The sequence below is a fragment of the Phocoena phocoena genome, chromosome 3 (genome assembly GCF_963924675.1).
Source record: "Phocoena phocoena chromosome 3, mPhoPho1.1, whole genome shotgun sequence".
Classification (NCBI taxonomy): Eukaryota; Metazoa; Chordata; class Mammalia; order Artiodactyla; family Phocoenidae; genus Phocoena; species Phocoena phocoena.
The window spans coordinates 149,459,597-149,472,685 of NC_089221.1; the positions used below are offsets into that span (position 1 = coordinate 149,459,597).

The following is a 13,089-nucleotide window of genomic DNA, read 5'->3' on the forward strand; positions in this document are numbered from 1 at the left end:
GGGTACGGTGCTTTATCTGTCTTGGCTGAGGGTCAAGGTGAGATACCGAAATGCAAAAGGAAATCTGTCAAATGCACTCCTCCTGTGTGCATTTTCCTCCAGGTGTGGCTTTGCCCTAAGTGGCAATGAGCCCACGTCAGGCAGTCAGATGTACGGCTACACTGCTCTTTGATTCCTTTTAAAATAGCACTAAAAACAATTCAGCCCCCAAAGATGGGTTGTTTTTTGTTTTCCCTTGAGCTGGTTTCAATGACCCAGTTGCTTTGTTTGAAAGCTATTTATTTAGACGACAGATATGGAGATGTAACTGGATAAATAAAAAAAAAGTGAAATCGAGACTTGAAGCAGTGGTTAAAATACAAACACACAGGGGCCACTCCCTCGGACAGGGTGCCCCAGACAGAACAATGGCTCAGAAATTACACTTAGAACCCTCACCCGCCCCTTCCCAAGTTGCTCCAAACCTCAAGGTCCCATGCAAGAAACTGGATTTGGTTTGGCACCAAGCACCCACACGGCCCCTGCTTCCTCTCCACCCTTCTCCTGATTCCCAGGGAGATTTTCACACCCACTCCTGCACCGGAATCCAGCTGCTCTCCACCAAGACAGCACCAGAAGCTGCGGTCTGGGCCGCGATCCAGCCCCGGGGGTCACCCCCGCCCCTCCCCATCGCCTCCCACAGCAGAGGGAACCGCAGGCTGCCGCGGATGGAAAGAAGGCAAAGTTGCAATGAGGACGCCGGGTGGCTCCCTCCCTTCGGGATGTGCCGGTGCGGGACCCAGCGGGCACAACCGAGCCCTCGCTGCCGCCCAGGGAGTCTCCGCTTCACCTGTCCATGCCGCTTACATACACCTCCATCAAGTCCGCAATCCCCATCAAATCCTGCGTGTGACATCCCCCCTCTTTAATGGCAAATGTTTTGGAATGTCCAGAGAGAAGAAAATGGACGGCGTGGAGGAAAGATTTCCCGGCCGGGCCTTTCGTTTCACCTCCGGATATCAGAATACTCAGACTGTTCTTCCTCCCACTCGCTGCTTCCAGAAGTTCCCTGGGCCCCGTGGCCGGCCGCTCTGCCCCGGGTGTGGGCGTTTGCGTGGCTCTTGCTACCTCGCTCGCCCTTGGCACCTCGGCGGGTCTCCTGACTGCTGGGCTCCGAGAGGTGGTGACCTGCTTCGCCGTGGTGGCCCCTGGAGATCTTGGCCCTGTGGCCCTGGAGCTGGCGCTCGGGAGGCGCCGTGGGAGGCCTCTGGATGGCCGACGTGCAGAAACTCAAGATGGAGCACAGACTTCCCCAGTTCTGCTCACACTGAGCCTGGACGCTGTGCGTGATGGCCTCCTTCACCTCCTCCCCACAGGTCAGCAGCAGGTTCACCAGGTCCACGTAGGGTCTGGAGATTGAGAGAGAGACCCAGGATGCAGTACGCCTGCAGAGGGCAGGACCGATACACCGGGGGAGAGGGACGTGACCAACGCTCGGCTTGGGTTTGGTTTGGTGGACGAGCTTTCTGGAACTACTTGAAGCCTATTCTTTGGAGTACTGGTCTCAACCAACATTGACTGGGTGGCCATTACGTACTGGTATCCATGCCAGGCATTGGAGAGAACTGGAGGCTGGGGAGACAGCCTACCACAAGATAAAGGGCCAGTGAGGGACTTCCCTGGTGGTCCTGTGGTTAGGAAGCCGTGCTTCCACTGCAGGGGGCCGGGTTCGATCCCTGGCTGGGGAACTAAGATCCCGCATGCCATGCACAAATAAAAGGGCCAGTGACAATTCACAGGTGCATATGCTAGAAGTCTGGGAAGAATCTCTGGGGAGGCGGGGCAAGAACGCCAGCTGTGTGAATAAGACAGCAGGGGAGCTCCGGGTCTGTTTAGGGTGTGCTAACTGGGAGGGTTTTAGCGGGAGTCGAGCTGGGTCTTGGAGCCAGTGGAGTACTTAGGCAAATGATGAAGGGCCTTAAATACCAAACTGGGGAGTCTTTATGGCAGGGAAGCGAGGTTGGCTGGCTTTGCACTGGGTGTCCTTCTCCTAGGTGAGCTTTGTACGTGAGGCTCCCAAGAAACCATCTCACCCGTGGTCCGTGTTTGCCCCTGGTTTGGGCTCATGGTGATAAAGGGTGTTTTGGGAAGTTTCTGGGCGCACTCCCCTCTGTATCTGGAGGAGTCCGGAACAGGCAGAGAAGGGTCGGGGTATGTGAATTCCCACAGAGCTCTTCCGCTCCTTGGTAGCAGAGGCCGAGGTGGGGGAGTGGCTGTCTAAGCACCTCTATGCTTCCAATCTGGGCTTCCCCACAACGGGAGATGAGGGAGGGGAGAGCTGGCTGAGAGGGGTCTACGTGTTTGGGACGAGAGCCAGCTGTCTGTGAAATAAGCACGCTGGGATCCCAAGGGGAGGGCCAGTTGCTCAGGCCATCCCAGCTGCCCCGGGTTGTTCTTTAGGAAAGTGCTGGATGACCACGTCATGCAAACCTTCCTCCTGTGGGTGGGAGGTGTGTGCAGAAAGCTGGAGCAGTGTGCCTGCTTCTTATATTTTGGGGCCCATCTGGCAAAAAGGACCCCCCGGCAATGGGCTGTCCTGGCCCACTCACTGAGCCTTTCTTACATCTCACTGGCCTTTTTAAGATCCCCAAGGCGGGAGAGGGGTATGGAGTGTTCCATGTGGCTAACCAGCTTTCTTAAGCAGTCCTCACTGGCAGAATTTCTGGATATCTCTGATCAGGAACATTGAAGCTCTGGGCCATCCCTTTGGGCAGGAAATCACTCTGGAACATGAGATCATTTGTAAGAAGAAGAAGAATTTTTTTCCTCTGTGAGCCTGGACCACCTGGGGGGCTGCATTATAGCCCATTTAATCCTATCTCTGCAAGTTGACAGTTGTCGCCAAGCAGGAAGAGCAGATTGTGTTTTGAGACTTGTGAAGTAGTTTACTGCCATTTTTATGAATTAGTCCTCAAGTTGTAATTGAGTGGACTGTCCTCATTTCATCGATATAAAAAAGGAGACGAGGCGTGTGTGCGTGTGTGTGCGCGTGTGTGTGTGAAAGTGGCTTTGGAAGCTTCTGGGCTGGGAAGGCCTGGGGCTGGGCTGAGAGTGGAGAGGAGGACTGTTTTGGCTGATAGAGATCAAGCTGCCTTTTAAGGCCTCCTTGATGCCTTCAGAGTCAGAGAGTCTGGGCACGGCTGATGGGCAGGGTGCTGAAACTCTGTAAGGCAGGCCCCTAACCGTGACAAGGACAGCAATGACCCAAGTCTGCTTAAGAGACGAGGGCAAGGGGCAACACAAGGGAAATGCTCCCTGCAGGTCTGTTTCCTTCCATCTTTTGAAAACTAGCAACTGACTGCCTCAGGGAGGTCAGGGTCACCGAGTATATCTGCTACAGCAGCATCAGGATTTTAGCACCTGATCCTACCTGCCACCCCCTGGGGCTAGATGGGCAAATCGAGGAGGCTGAGCATCTGTCCTTTTGGGATGCTCTCCTTCACGTTTCTTTCCCCAGAGTAAGGGGAGGGCCCTCTTGGGAATGCACAGACTGCCTCTTGGCCTCCTTCGCCAGGGCGTCCTGCCCACCAGATGAGCTCTCCGAATCCCGAGGCGGTCCCGGAAGGCTAGCCCACGCTCTCTTCTGCCCTCAGCGCTGTCGGCCGGGGAGAAAGCTGTGAACTGTGGGGAGGGCTGTGTGTTCATCTAAGCTTGTTTCGAGCTGGCATGGTGCCTTCTCCGGCTGCTAGCTCAGCCCGTGTCTAATGACAAAGCCCAGCTCTCTCCACTGGGAGTCAGCAAGGCTAAAAGATTTTTTAAAATACTTGGAGCGGGACGTGGCTGGAGGCTGCCAGCACTCAGTGACAGGGTGTGTGGTGGCCAAGCCGTTGATATGGAGGAAGTGGGATGGGAAGGGGGTGAGGGGAGCAGAGGGTTTGAAGGAAGTCCTTTTAACTGAACGTGTTTTGGGGTGAATGAGGATCAGGTTGAGGGATGCGGGTGACGTGCATTCTGGAGTGACTATGATTTCCTCCTCTCTAGAGGGAAGAGCAAATTCAGTTTTCATTTTCTTATCTGTGGCCAGTGTCACACATTCTTAAATGGTCTTCTTGATATCTGGGGACTGATGGGATCTTTTGTGCCCAAATCAGTTCAGATAGTTAAAAAACAAAAACCTCAGTTCAGCTTGAAGTACTAGTGGACGCAGTGTGTAGTCGTGGCTTCAGAAGGGAAGGTAGTGGGGATTTGTGGGGAGCTAGGGGTGCCGGCTTAGCAGGAGGCAAGATGACTTGGATGCAGCCACACTGAGAATTTGAGAAAATGGCCCAGGTTTGCTTTCGGGATGGACCACCAGCATTTCCAGAGCAGGCCTGGGTGGGGGCTGTGTGTTGGCTCTAAATGATGTAAGGAGTCCTTTGGAAGTCAGGGTCCCGTGGCCCCATGGACCATGTTTCCGAAGAGGAGATGTCAGAAAGCCACGGTACTTTCCCTCTCCTTAAATTCAAGGTGGGGAGGGTGGCAAAAAACCTCAAAACCTTCAGTTTCCCCACAGAAGACGTTTCTCCAGAAAGACAAAGTCTTCTTGGCTCCAAGAATGTACCATAGAATTAAAAACTAGTGCCCCGTCATCCATGCTTGAGGCCAACAAACTATCTCTAAAGGATGACAGTGGGCTGAGGACAAATGAATTTCATGAGTTTCTCAGCCATGGGGTGTCTGCCTCTTGCAGGGGCACCTTGAAGGAAGGAAATTTCACAGTGCTTTGCCAGTATAATGGGGCTGTTTCTAAGAAAAGGGAAAAATCCCGCCACATTTGGGGACCCCTGAGCCTTTAGCTGGTCTGCGGGGGAGAACGCAGCCTAGGTTACAAGGAGGTTTGAGGTCTATTCCCGACAACTGGCTTCAGAATCACCAATTCCCAAGTTGAAAAGTAGGAATTGAACCTCAGAGTAAGACCTTTAACCACTTAGCTTCACTTTCTTCCTCTGTTATATGGGGACAGTATTCTCTGGCTTGTGGCACTGTTGGGAAAGATAAATGAGATAATCCGGGTAAAGTCTCTGGCCAAAGGGCCTGGCCCACTCAGAAAAATGATAGTTATTGTTATTGCTATTGTTGTTGATGCTATTGTTGCTTTGTTTTTCTCTAGGGATTTGGAAGAATAGAAAATATTTTATCAGGCATTAGTGTAACTCAAGGAAAAGCCACATCGGTTTGCTCTTGGCAAGAGCTGCTGGTAGAGATTCACGGTGAATCTTATAATTCTAACACTGCACCAAGGGGTGCTGCAAGATACCTAGAGCCTCATAATCAAGTGGAAAGTGACAGGTGACGGTTGCTGTCCTCTGTGATCTAAGTGGTGTATGTGGGGGTGGGGAGTGGCCTGTTTAGCGACATAGCTGGGGGAGGCCATGGCACAAACTAAGGAGCAAGAGTTCATAAAATTGTACTGATTTGGCTCAATGAGTCGCTGTGTAAAGACTAACAGTGCTATGACTTGTACTGGGCTGCTTAGTTAGTAGCTTCCTTTCTAAGTCCCCAAGGAAGGCGCCATTGTAACCTTCAGGGGCTACTGTGTTAGAAGCAACTATGCACCCACATGCTTTACTACTCTGCAAAATTTAGGATCCTATAGGGATGTTTTTTAAGGAAGGAGACGTCCTGGGTTTATGATCGAATTGCAAGTCTTCCGATAAGTATGTTCTTATTTCCTCACTTTGGCATAAAGGCGTTTAGCTGATTAAAGTTTTTGTCATTTGTTTTGCATTTTCTCTGGGAGGGCGTTAATGTTAGAGAAGGTGAGTCGGACCTTCTAAAGGAAAGGAGAGCTTATGGAGGCAGGAAAAAAAGCGATTGGTTTGTAAGAGTGTAAGTCCTGGAGCCCGACCGCCTGGCTCCTTATCCTGGCTTTGCCTTTCATTGTCTGTGCGACCTTTACCGCAGTGAATCTCAGTTTTCTCATCTGTAAAATGGAGATGAGAATGGTACCCAGCCCACGGCGCCGTCATGTGGATCAAGTGAAAAATTCATATGAAGCCCTTAGCACAATACCTGGCACTTAGTACATGCTCAGTGTATTATCAGCTCTCGGCCGTCTGCCGGGGCACCCGCATGGCTACTTGGAACCCTCAGCACCGTTGGGATCTTGGCTGAGGGGAAGACGAAAGGTATTTCCGAATTCTACACATCTCACGCTCGGTGAAAAGATTTCCTGTGGCTACTGCTTAGGATTTGGAAACCGATGGTGGAAATTTCTTTCGCTTTTCCTGAAGGCCCGCTGGAAGGGGACTCCTGGGGAGTCAGTGCGCAGCTTTCTGAGGTAAACCACAACCTTCCCAGTTTGACAGGAGAGTTCAGCCTTTACAGGCCAGCCCCTCAAACCGAGGAAGACTCTCCTCCAGCCCCAGCAGGCCTCCCCTTCCTCTATCCTAGTTGCACCATTCCGTTCCCCCCCAACCCCCTGCCCCCAGAGGGCAGCACTCACTCGTGCAGCAGTAAGTCCTTGAAGTGGATCATCTCCACCATCACCCGGGTGTTCTCCTGGGCGGCAGAGCACAGGTCGTGCTTGAGGTAGCATTCCCGCTGTAACTGGAACACCATCTCCTTGATGGCCGGGCACTTCCGGCTTATGCAGCCGAATCTGTGCCGCAGAGCGTGGGCCTTACACTTCAAGGCATCTTTGATGAAGGACTTGCCCTGAGAGCAGAGGGGACAGCGGAGGGAGAGCGGGGCGGGAGAGACCAGTCCTTCTTACACACTTCGGCTTTTTTACCCTTTCTGGGCTTACAAGGGATTTTTCTGACAACTGAACTCCAAGGCCCTGCCGCACACAGACACCCTGGCAGGTGACAGGCTGAGGCTACATCAGGAGGTCTGTCCAGAGGGACGTGATACCCCCGCACTCGGTATGTTACTCGGGAGACAAACGCATCGGCCTCCTTCCTCCTGACCCGCTCTGCTAGCCTTCCTGGTCCTGGGCCACCCATGACCCTCCATCCTCAAGGCGGCCCCACTGTTGGCCGTTTGGTGGCAACGCTTCTGGAACACAGAGGGGAATTTGGCCCAGCATAAATCCAGAACTCCTTGGTGGCGCCCAGCAAGAGTTTTTCTCAAGTAGAAAGTCCCTGCTTGTCCAAATCTCACATCTCCCCTTGTTCCTTCTAGGGATGTCAAGATCCGGTGCTAGCTGGGCCTCCCTTCTCTGTCTCAGTGCCTCCTGCCACCCCCAACCCATACTCTCTCTTGTCTCCTCCTAGCCTTTAAGGAGGAGCATTCTTTTTCCTTTTTGAAAGCAATTCGACTCCTTTAAACTGTTAGGGTTATTGCCTCTAAAAGGCCCGCCTGGCACACTGCCTGGCAGCATCTGGAGTCTGAACTGCCCAACTGACGGCCCCTCCCCCATGCTCCCGGCCTCCGAGTGGCGAAGGCAGCCAGGCATACATCTGGCCTACAGTCCTCTTTCTTGGCAACCCCATTAGATCGCTCTTATCCTAGAAAGGAGACAGCTGTTCGGGGTGTGGCGGCGAGCCCGGGCCGGCAGCTCCCTTATCAACCTCTCGGGGCAGAGAGGCACTGTGGGATACCTACCCAGGGATCCCCGCACCCCGCTTACTATAGAAACAAGCTGTCGTTGGAGAGGTCACCCCCTGTTTTTTTAGACAGGCCCGGACGTACCGGAGTTGAGAAAGTAAATGGGTTTAGGTTGGAAGTGGGAAGCCAGCCAGCATGTTTATTTCAGTTCTCTCCTTTAGAAGCAGTTGAAATGTCTACAGATAGTGTCTGATCACTGAAAAACCACCTCCCCGTAGCCCCCTTTCCTCTGACTCTCCAGTGGGAGCCAAATAGGATGGAGGGTACGGTGTGCCAGTTTATTAAGTAGTTATGGGCTGAGATCTGACTTGAAAGGGATGCTTCTAACTTGAGAACATACTGCTGTTGGTTGAGAGAAAAAAGGAAGATTAATTTATGCGAGGGCTGCAGTAATACGTTCTTGGTATTCTTCCCTGACATCCTGTGGGATTGCCCTGAAATACACATCTTTCCTCCGGATTTCCTATTACGTTTCCTAATTCCAGTTAATCCAGAAGGGATGCTTTATTAGGGAGTCTCAAGGAGTTCAAACGTTCTACTCCTCTTTCCTTCCCCGGTTTCTGTTTCCCCTGCTGCCACCCCACATCCTCTGTAGGGGAGGCTGCCAGCCCTGTCACATTGCTTTCTGGTTCCCAGGCGTTGCTTTGTCAGGCTCTCTACAGGATGTCAGTACATGGTGACTGGCGATGTTCATAAATCACACCTAAACTGTTGGCCTCATCCAAACACTGTCATGGCTCTCCAATGAAACGGGAGAGGAAGTCTGTAACAACTACAGGGTACTTCATAGTGCATATGTGGGCTGGGGAGGACATGAAGGAGACGAGCCTAATGCTCCACTCCATCTGAAACATGTTTGGATCGTGGGCACTGGAGCCATAAAGTTGCTTGTTGGGTTCATTTCCTGCCCACACAGCAACTGGGCTTTACCCTGGGGACCCTGGGATAACTGAAGTGGGTCAGACCCTGACTATAGTTATTATATAGAGCAGGACTCATTCAGGGTTCCGACTTTTCAGGTTGGGAAAGGAGGATCTGCTACTTAGGAGGGAGAAAAGTCTGCTCTTCTGAAGGCCCTGATTTATCCATGCTACCTGCCCACATGCCCTCTGAATTTATTTATTTATTTATTTCTGGCTGTGTTGGGTCTTTGTTGCTGCGCGTGGGCTTTCTCTAGTTGCGGTGAGCGGGGGCCGAGATCTCTTGTTGCAGAGCACGGGCCCTAGGCGTGCAGGCTTCAGTAGTTGTGGCTCGTGGGCTCTAGAGCGCAGGCTCAGTAGTTGTGGCGCACGGGCTTAGTTGCTCCGCGGCATGTGGGATCTTCCCTGACCAGGGATTGAACCCGTGTCCTCTGCGTTGGCAGGTGGATTCTTAACCACTGCGCCACCAGGGAAGTCCCCCACATGCCCTCTAAAAAACCAGGGAAAGAGAATTTCTACAAATTTTGTGTCTCTTTTATTCTTGAAAATAGCTTTCGGCATGGTCAGTTGGAGTCCCTGCCCTTCTCCACTCAAGCTACACTCTTAAATGTGATGGGCCTTGCAGACTTGGGTTCTGGGTAGCCGGACATCCTTAGGTGTCCCTTAGAAGGTGTTTATTATTTATTATGACTTTTGTCTTCTCTGCTAAGAATCCTCAGATAAGTGTTCAACTTGGTCTCCATTCCACGCTGTGTGTGGAGACACAGTTGAAGAGTGGAGAAGGATTTAGCCTACATGACAGGTCCAGAAAGCTGAACTCCAGGAGTGGAGTGGGGAGTCACTGGCAGCCTGCTGCTCACCTAGAAGGTCTCTGGCAAGTGCTAAAACCCACCATGACCGTCAGCTAAGAAAATCTGTTAACAAGTCTTTCCAACGAACATTTCGATCACGCTACGCTAACACAAAACATTCGTGGCGCTCAATATGGTTTTTTACCTGGGCATCAAATTTTCCAGCGTTGTGCAGAAAAGTCATGCAAATTCCATGTAAGCCCCGTATCTCACAAGAGTTGTTCTCGAAACATTCAAACACGCCACACCCCACATCGCCAGCGTTGACCAAGCAGTGCTGGATTTCCGCTAAAATGAGAATTACGTACAATCATATTCAAAATTCTCAGCCATGCTGGGGAGTGCAGAGAGGCGGGTTGAAATAAAAGTAACGACTAAAAGAAGATTTAAGAGAAAAAGTTAGAAGTGACTATTTCAGGATCTAAAAAACCAGGGAAAGAAAATTTCATCACCTAATCTACTTATGAAAATGTATTTGTAAATATTTGTAAAAAATTAGCCAAACCTACATTGCGAAAGTCACAATCAGAAGTTAGGTCTGAACACTCCATTTTTCATCCTTCTCGTCTTATTAAAGTATTTGTGGGAATACTTAGTCTGAAAGCATAAGATATTTCAGCTTTCTAAACCCACAGACAAAAATAAAATTTCAACCCATCAGCTTGCTCTTCCTTTCTGTACTTCATCAATGAAATACCCTTCTCTACTTGGATGAAGCTGCTGTTATTAAATCAAGGCCATTTCCTTCCTGACCCCCAAATGAAAGCGTCCAAAAAGCAGTTTCAATTCAGCTTTATGATTCAACATCTAAAAATCAAAACAAAATTCCTATTAAGGCAGCGCCTCCAAACCATCCGCATTAAAAATACCAGGCTAGGGAAGCTGCGGTTTGCAAGCAAGCTCAGGAATAGTCAGATGGGGGCTAGTCTGCAGAAACGCAACCTTCGCAGTTAGAGGCTCCTTTTAAACAGAGATCCGGGGTGAGGTGACGCTTCATCCCCAAGAATTCCCGCGACCCGGGAGTTTGCTGCCCCCCTTCACAGAATGTGGCTCTAATTCGTCTCTGTGAAAGGACAGGCTGAGAGGGAGTTAACTGTCAGGCTGCCGCGCGCAAAGCCTGTCTTCCTTCCCTCCCCCTACCCAATTCCTTGACTTAAACCAACCACAAAATTACATCAGAAAAGTATATTTTGGAAGAAGGGCGGGGTCGGAGGAGATAATCCACATTCAGGTTAAATCTGCGGAGAGAATGAGGGGCGTGTATTTATTGAGGGTCACCAACTAGCGAAAATCACGTTCGATTTTCAGGGAAAGCTCTGGGACTTTCCCTGAGGAGAGGGTGCGCGAGGGTCCTAGGATGAGCGGGGCGCGGGCCGCGGGTGCTGGCACCCGCCTATGGAGGTGGGAGACTCCCGGACGACCCCACGCGCGGCCCCGGCGCGCCGGCCAGGAGCGCGCAGGGCCGCGATTCACGCGCTCCGGGCGTCGCTAATGGGCACTCGTGCATTCCTGCTCGTGCGGTGAGCGCACGCACGCCGCCCCCGGTTTCGCAGGCCCCCTAAATAAAGGGAGGGCCGTGAAGAGCGAAGGAGCTGTAGGCAGATTTTCTTCCTCTCCAGGAGGCTGGGAAAAGGGCCAGCCCCGAGCCCTGCACGCCTGGCTGTGCTCGGCAGCTTGTGGGTGAGCGGAGAGCCGGTCGAGCAGCTGCGGCGCACGGTTCGGGCCGTGTCACCATTTCTTCCCTTGCTGACCTGCCCTGGAGCGGGGAACGGCGGCAGCACCGCAGAGGTACGCTTTTGCGCCACCCGCCCCTACCCCTTCCGAAAGGAATGCTCCCTAAGGGGAAAGTTCAAAATGCAATTTGTCTCGCCTACAAAGTTCTCGGATGTCGGGCATCTTTTGAGGAAGGGGAGAAGCGGTCCTGCCGCGGCCCGCCGGCTGGGAAGAGAAGTTCTCCGGGTTCAGGGCGCAGCCCCGCTCCGGGGACCCTCCGTGCCTCCCGCAAGCCGGTCAGGATGGAGCAGGGAGCTTTGAACCGGACCGGGGACTCCGGAGCCGGCACTGGCCGCGTCAGACGCTGCTTCACTTACCCTCGACCCAGGGAGGACAGCAACAAGTCCTGCCCCAGCCATTTCATCACCCTGCCAGCACGTGCGGATTCCGGGCGCGCGGAGCCCGGCGCGGACCTCGCTTTGCCTCGCGCTTTCCTTTGCACGTCCTACGCCACCCCAAGAGTTTGCGCGGCCCAGGGTGGGCGCCCAGTTCCGGGCGAAGCGCCCGGGGCGCTCTGCGTGGGTGCCGGGTGTCTTCTCCCAGCAGCTCCCCGCCGCTGGGGCGCACGCACTTACCTGTGTTCTGCAAGGACAGGCGGCCTTTCTGCTGGGATCCCCTGTCTTGGGGGCCTTCGGGCGGATTGGTGGCGTCGGTCCCTCGCGCCGGGTCGAAGGTAGCCAACACCAAAGCCAGGGTCACGAACTGGCGCAGCCGCTCGGCACACATGGTTCTTGGTGTAAACCTCCCGCCCGGAGACCTGGATTCTTTGTGCTCCCCTCCTCCTCTTCCTCCTCCTTCGCCGCTTCCCCTCCTCCTCCCACTCTTCCTCCTCGCTCGCCTTTTCCCTCCTTGCGGCCGCGGCTCGGATAGAGGTTACCCAGCGCCCTCCCGTAGCTCTCTGGAGAGCATGTGACCAGGCCGTTAGCGGCGCCGCGAGTGCCCGGCAGTGGCAGGGATGGTGCCTCAAATATCCCTGGAAGCTCTGGTGTCACTTGAATGAAGGAGTCGAGCAGGTGTTGTCCCGGCGGCTGGACCAATCCGAGACCCCCGCCCGTTTGACAACACGGTCGGGAGGCGTGGCCTGTGCCCAACTACTACGGGAGGAAGCCGAGCGCCGCTGGGAGCGCCTGACAAAGTTGCAGACCTGGCGGCGGCCACGCGTTTGCGTGCGTGTGTGAGTGTGTGAGAGCGCGGCCGGAGATGCATGCGCGTGTGCGGGTGCTCGAGGGCAATGGCCGAACGGACTTAAAAAAATAAAAGCGAATTCCAGCTCCGGTTGCAGCTAAAGAAGGGCGAGAGGGGACAGTTTGCGCTGGGACAGCGTCCGCCCGGTCTCCTGACTCGCATCACACCCGCATCGGGCTGGGAAAGTTTCCTCTTTCTGCCTGTTGGAATTCACTTGAGATTCCCAGCCCCGAGGATTGGAGAAGTTTCCTGGATACAGTGATGCTGGGGCCAAACTGGGCACATACGGGAATTCCTGGCGTTGTGACGCTTTGCATTAAAAAAAAAAAATCCCTCAAACTATTTAAGATAGGATCAGAGCACTAGATATAGGACTTAGCCTGAGCGACTGCCCCATCTTCCTCTTTTCGCCCCTCTTTGGTGGGCCTTGGTGCCAGATTCTCGCCCCTCCCTCAGTCCAGACGGATTCCGGGCTGGGCTGCAGGGATCCAGGTGACTGACTGGACCTGCATCATTTCCAGGCGGGGGGCTGGGAGGCCCAGGCAGCCCTGAGTCAGCCCGCCGAGGAGCATCGCGTGCCCCAGAGGCTGGAGCTTGAAAGGCAACTTCACGCGTCTCCAAGCATACTCTTCCATTTTCTCAAAGCGCTACTCGCCACCCCATTCTGGTTCCCTTTACTCTTCATTCATCGGATGGAAAAGGTCAAAAAATTCTCCCCAAACCCTAAAAACAAAACCCGAGGAAATTCTCTCCGTCTCTTTTCCTTGTTCGAGCTCCCTCCCCAAGCACGG

At 53.3% G+C, this 13,089-nt stretch overlaps 1 protein-coding gene across 1 annotated transcript; it reads right to left on the reverse strand.

The window, feature by feature from the left end:
• Positions 1 to 265: 265 nt before the first annotated feature.
• On the reverse strand, positions 266 to 12,173 carry STC2 (stanniocalcin 2). The gene is made up of 4 exons (XM_065874203.1): positions 11,689 to 12,173; positions 9,486 to 9,628; positions 6,464 to 6,675; positions 266 to 1,388 (listed from the first exon to the last, which is right to left on the reverse strand). The coding sequence occupies exons 1-4, from the start codon at positions 11,837 to 11,839 to the stop codon at positions 986 to 988; spliced, it is 909 nt and encodes a 302-aa protein (XP_065730275.1). The 5' UTR covers positions 11,840 to 12,173; the 3' UTR covers positions 266 to 985.
• Positions 12,174 to 13,089: the final 916 nt, after the last annotated feature.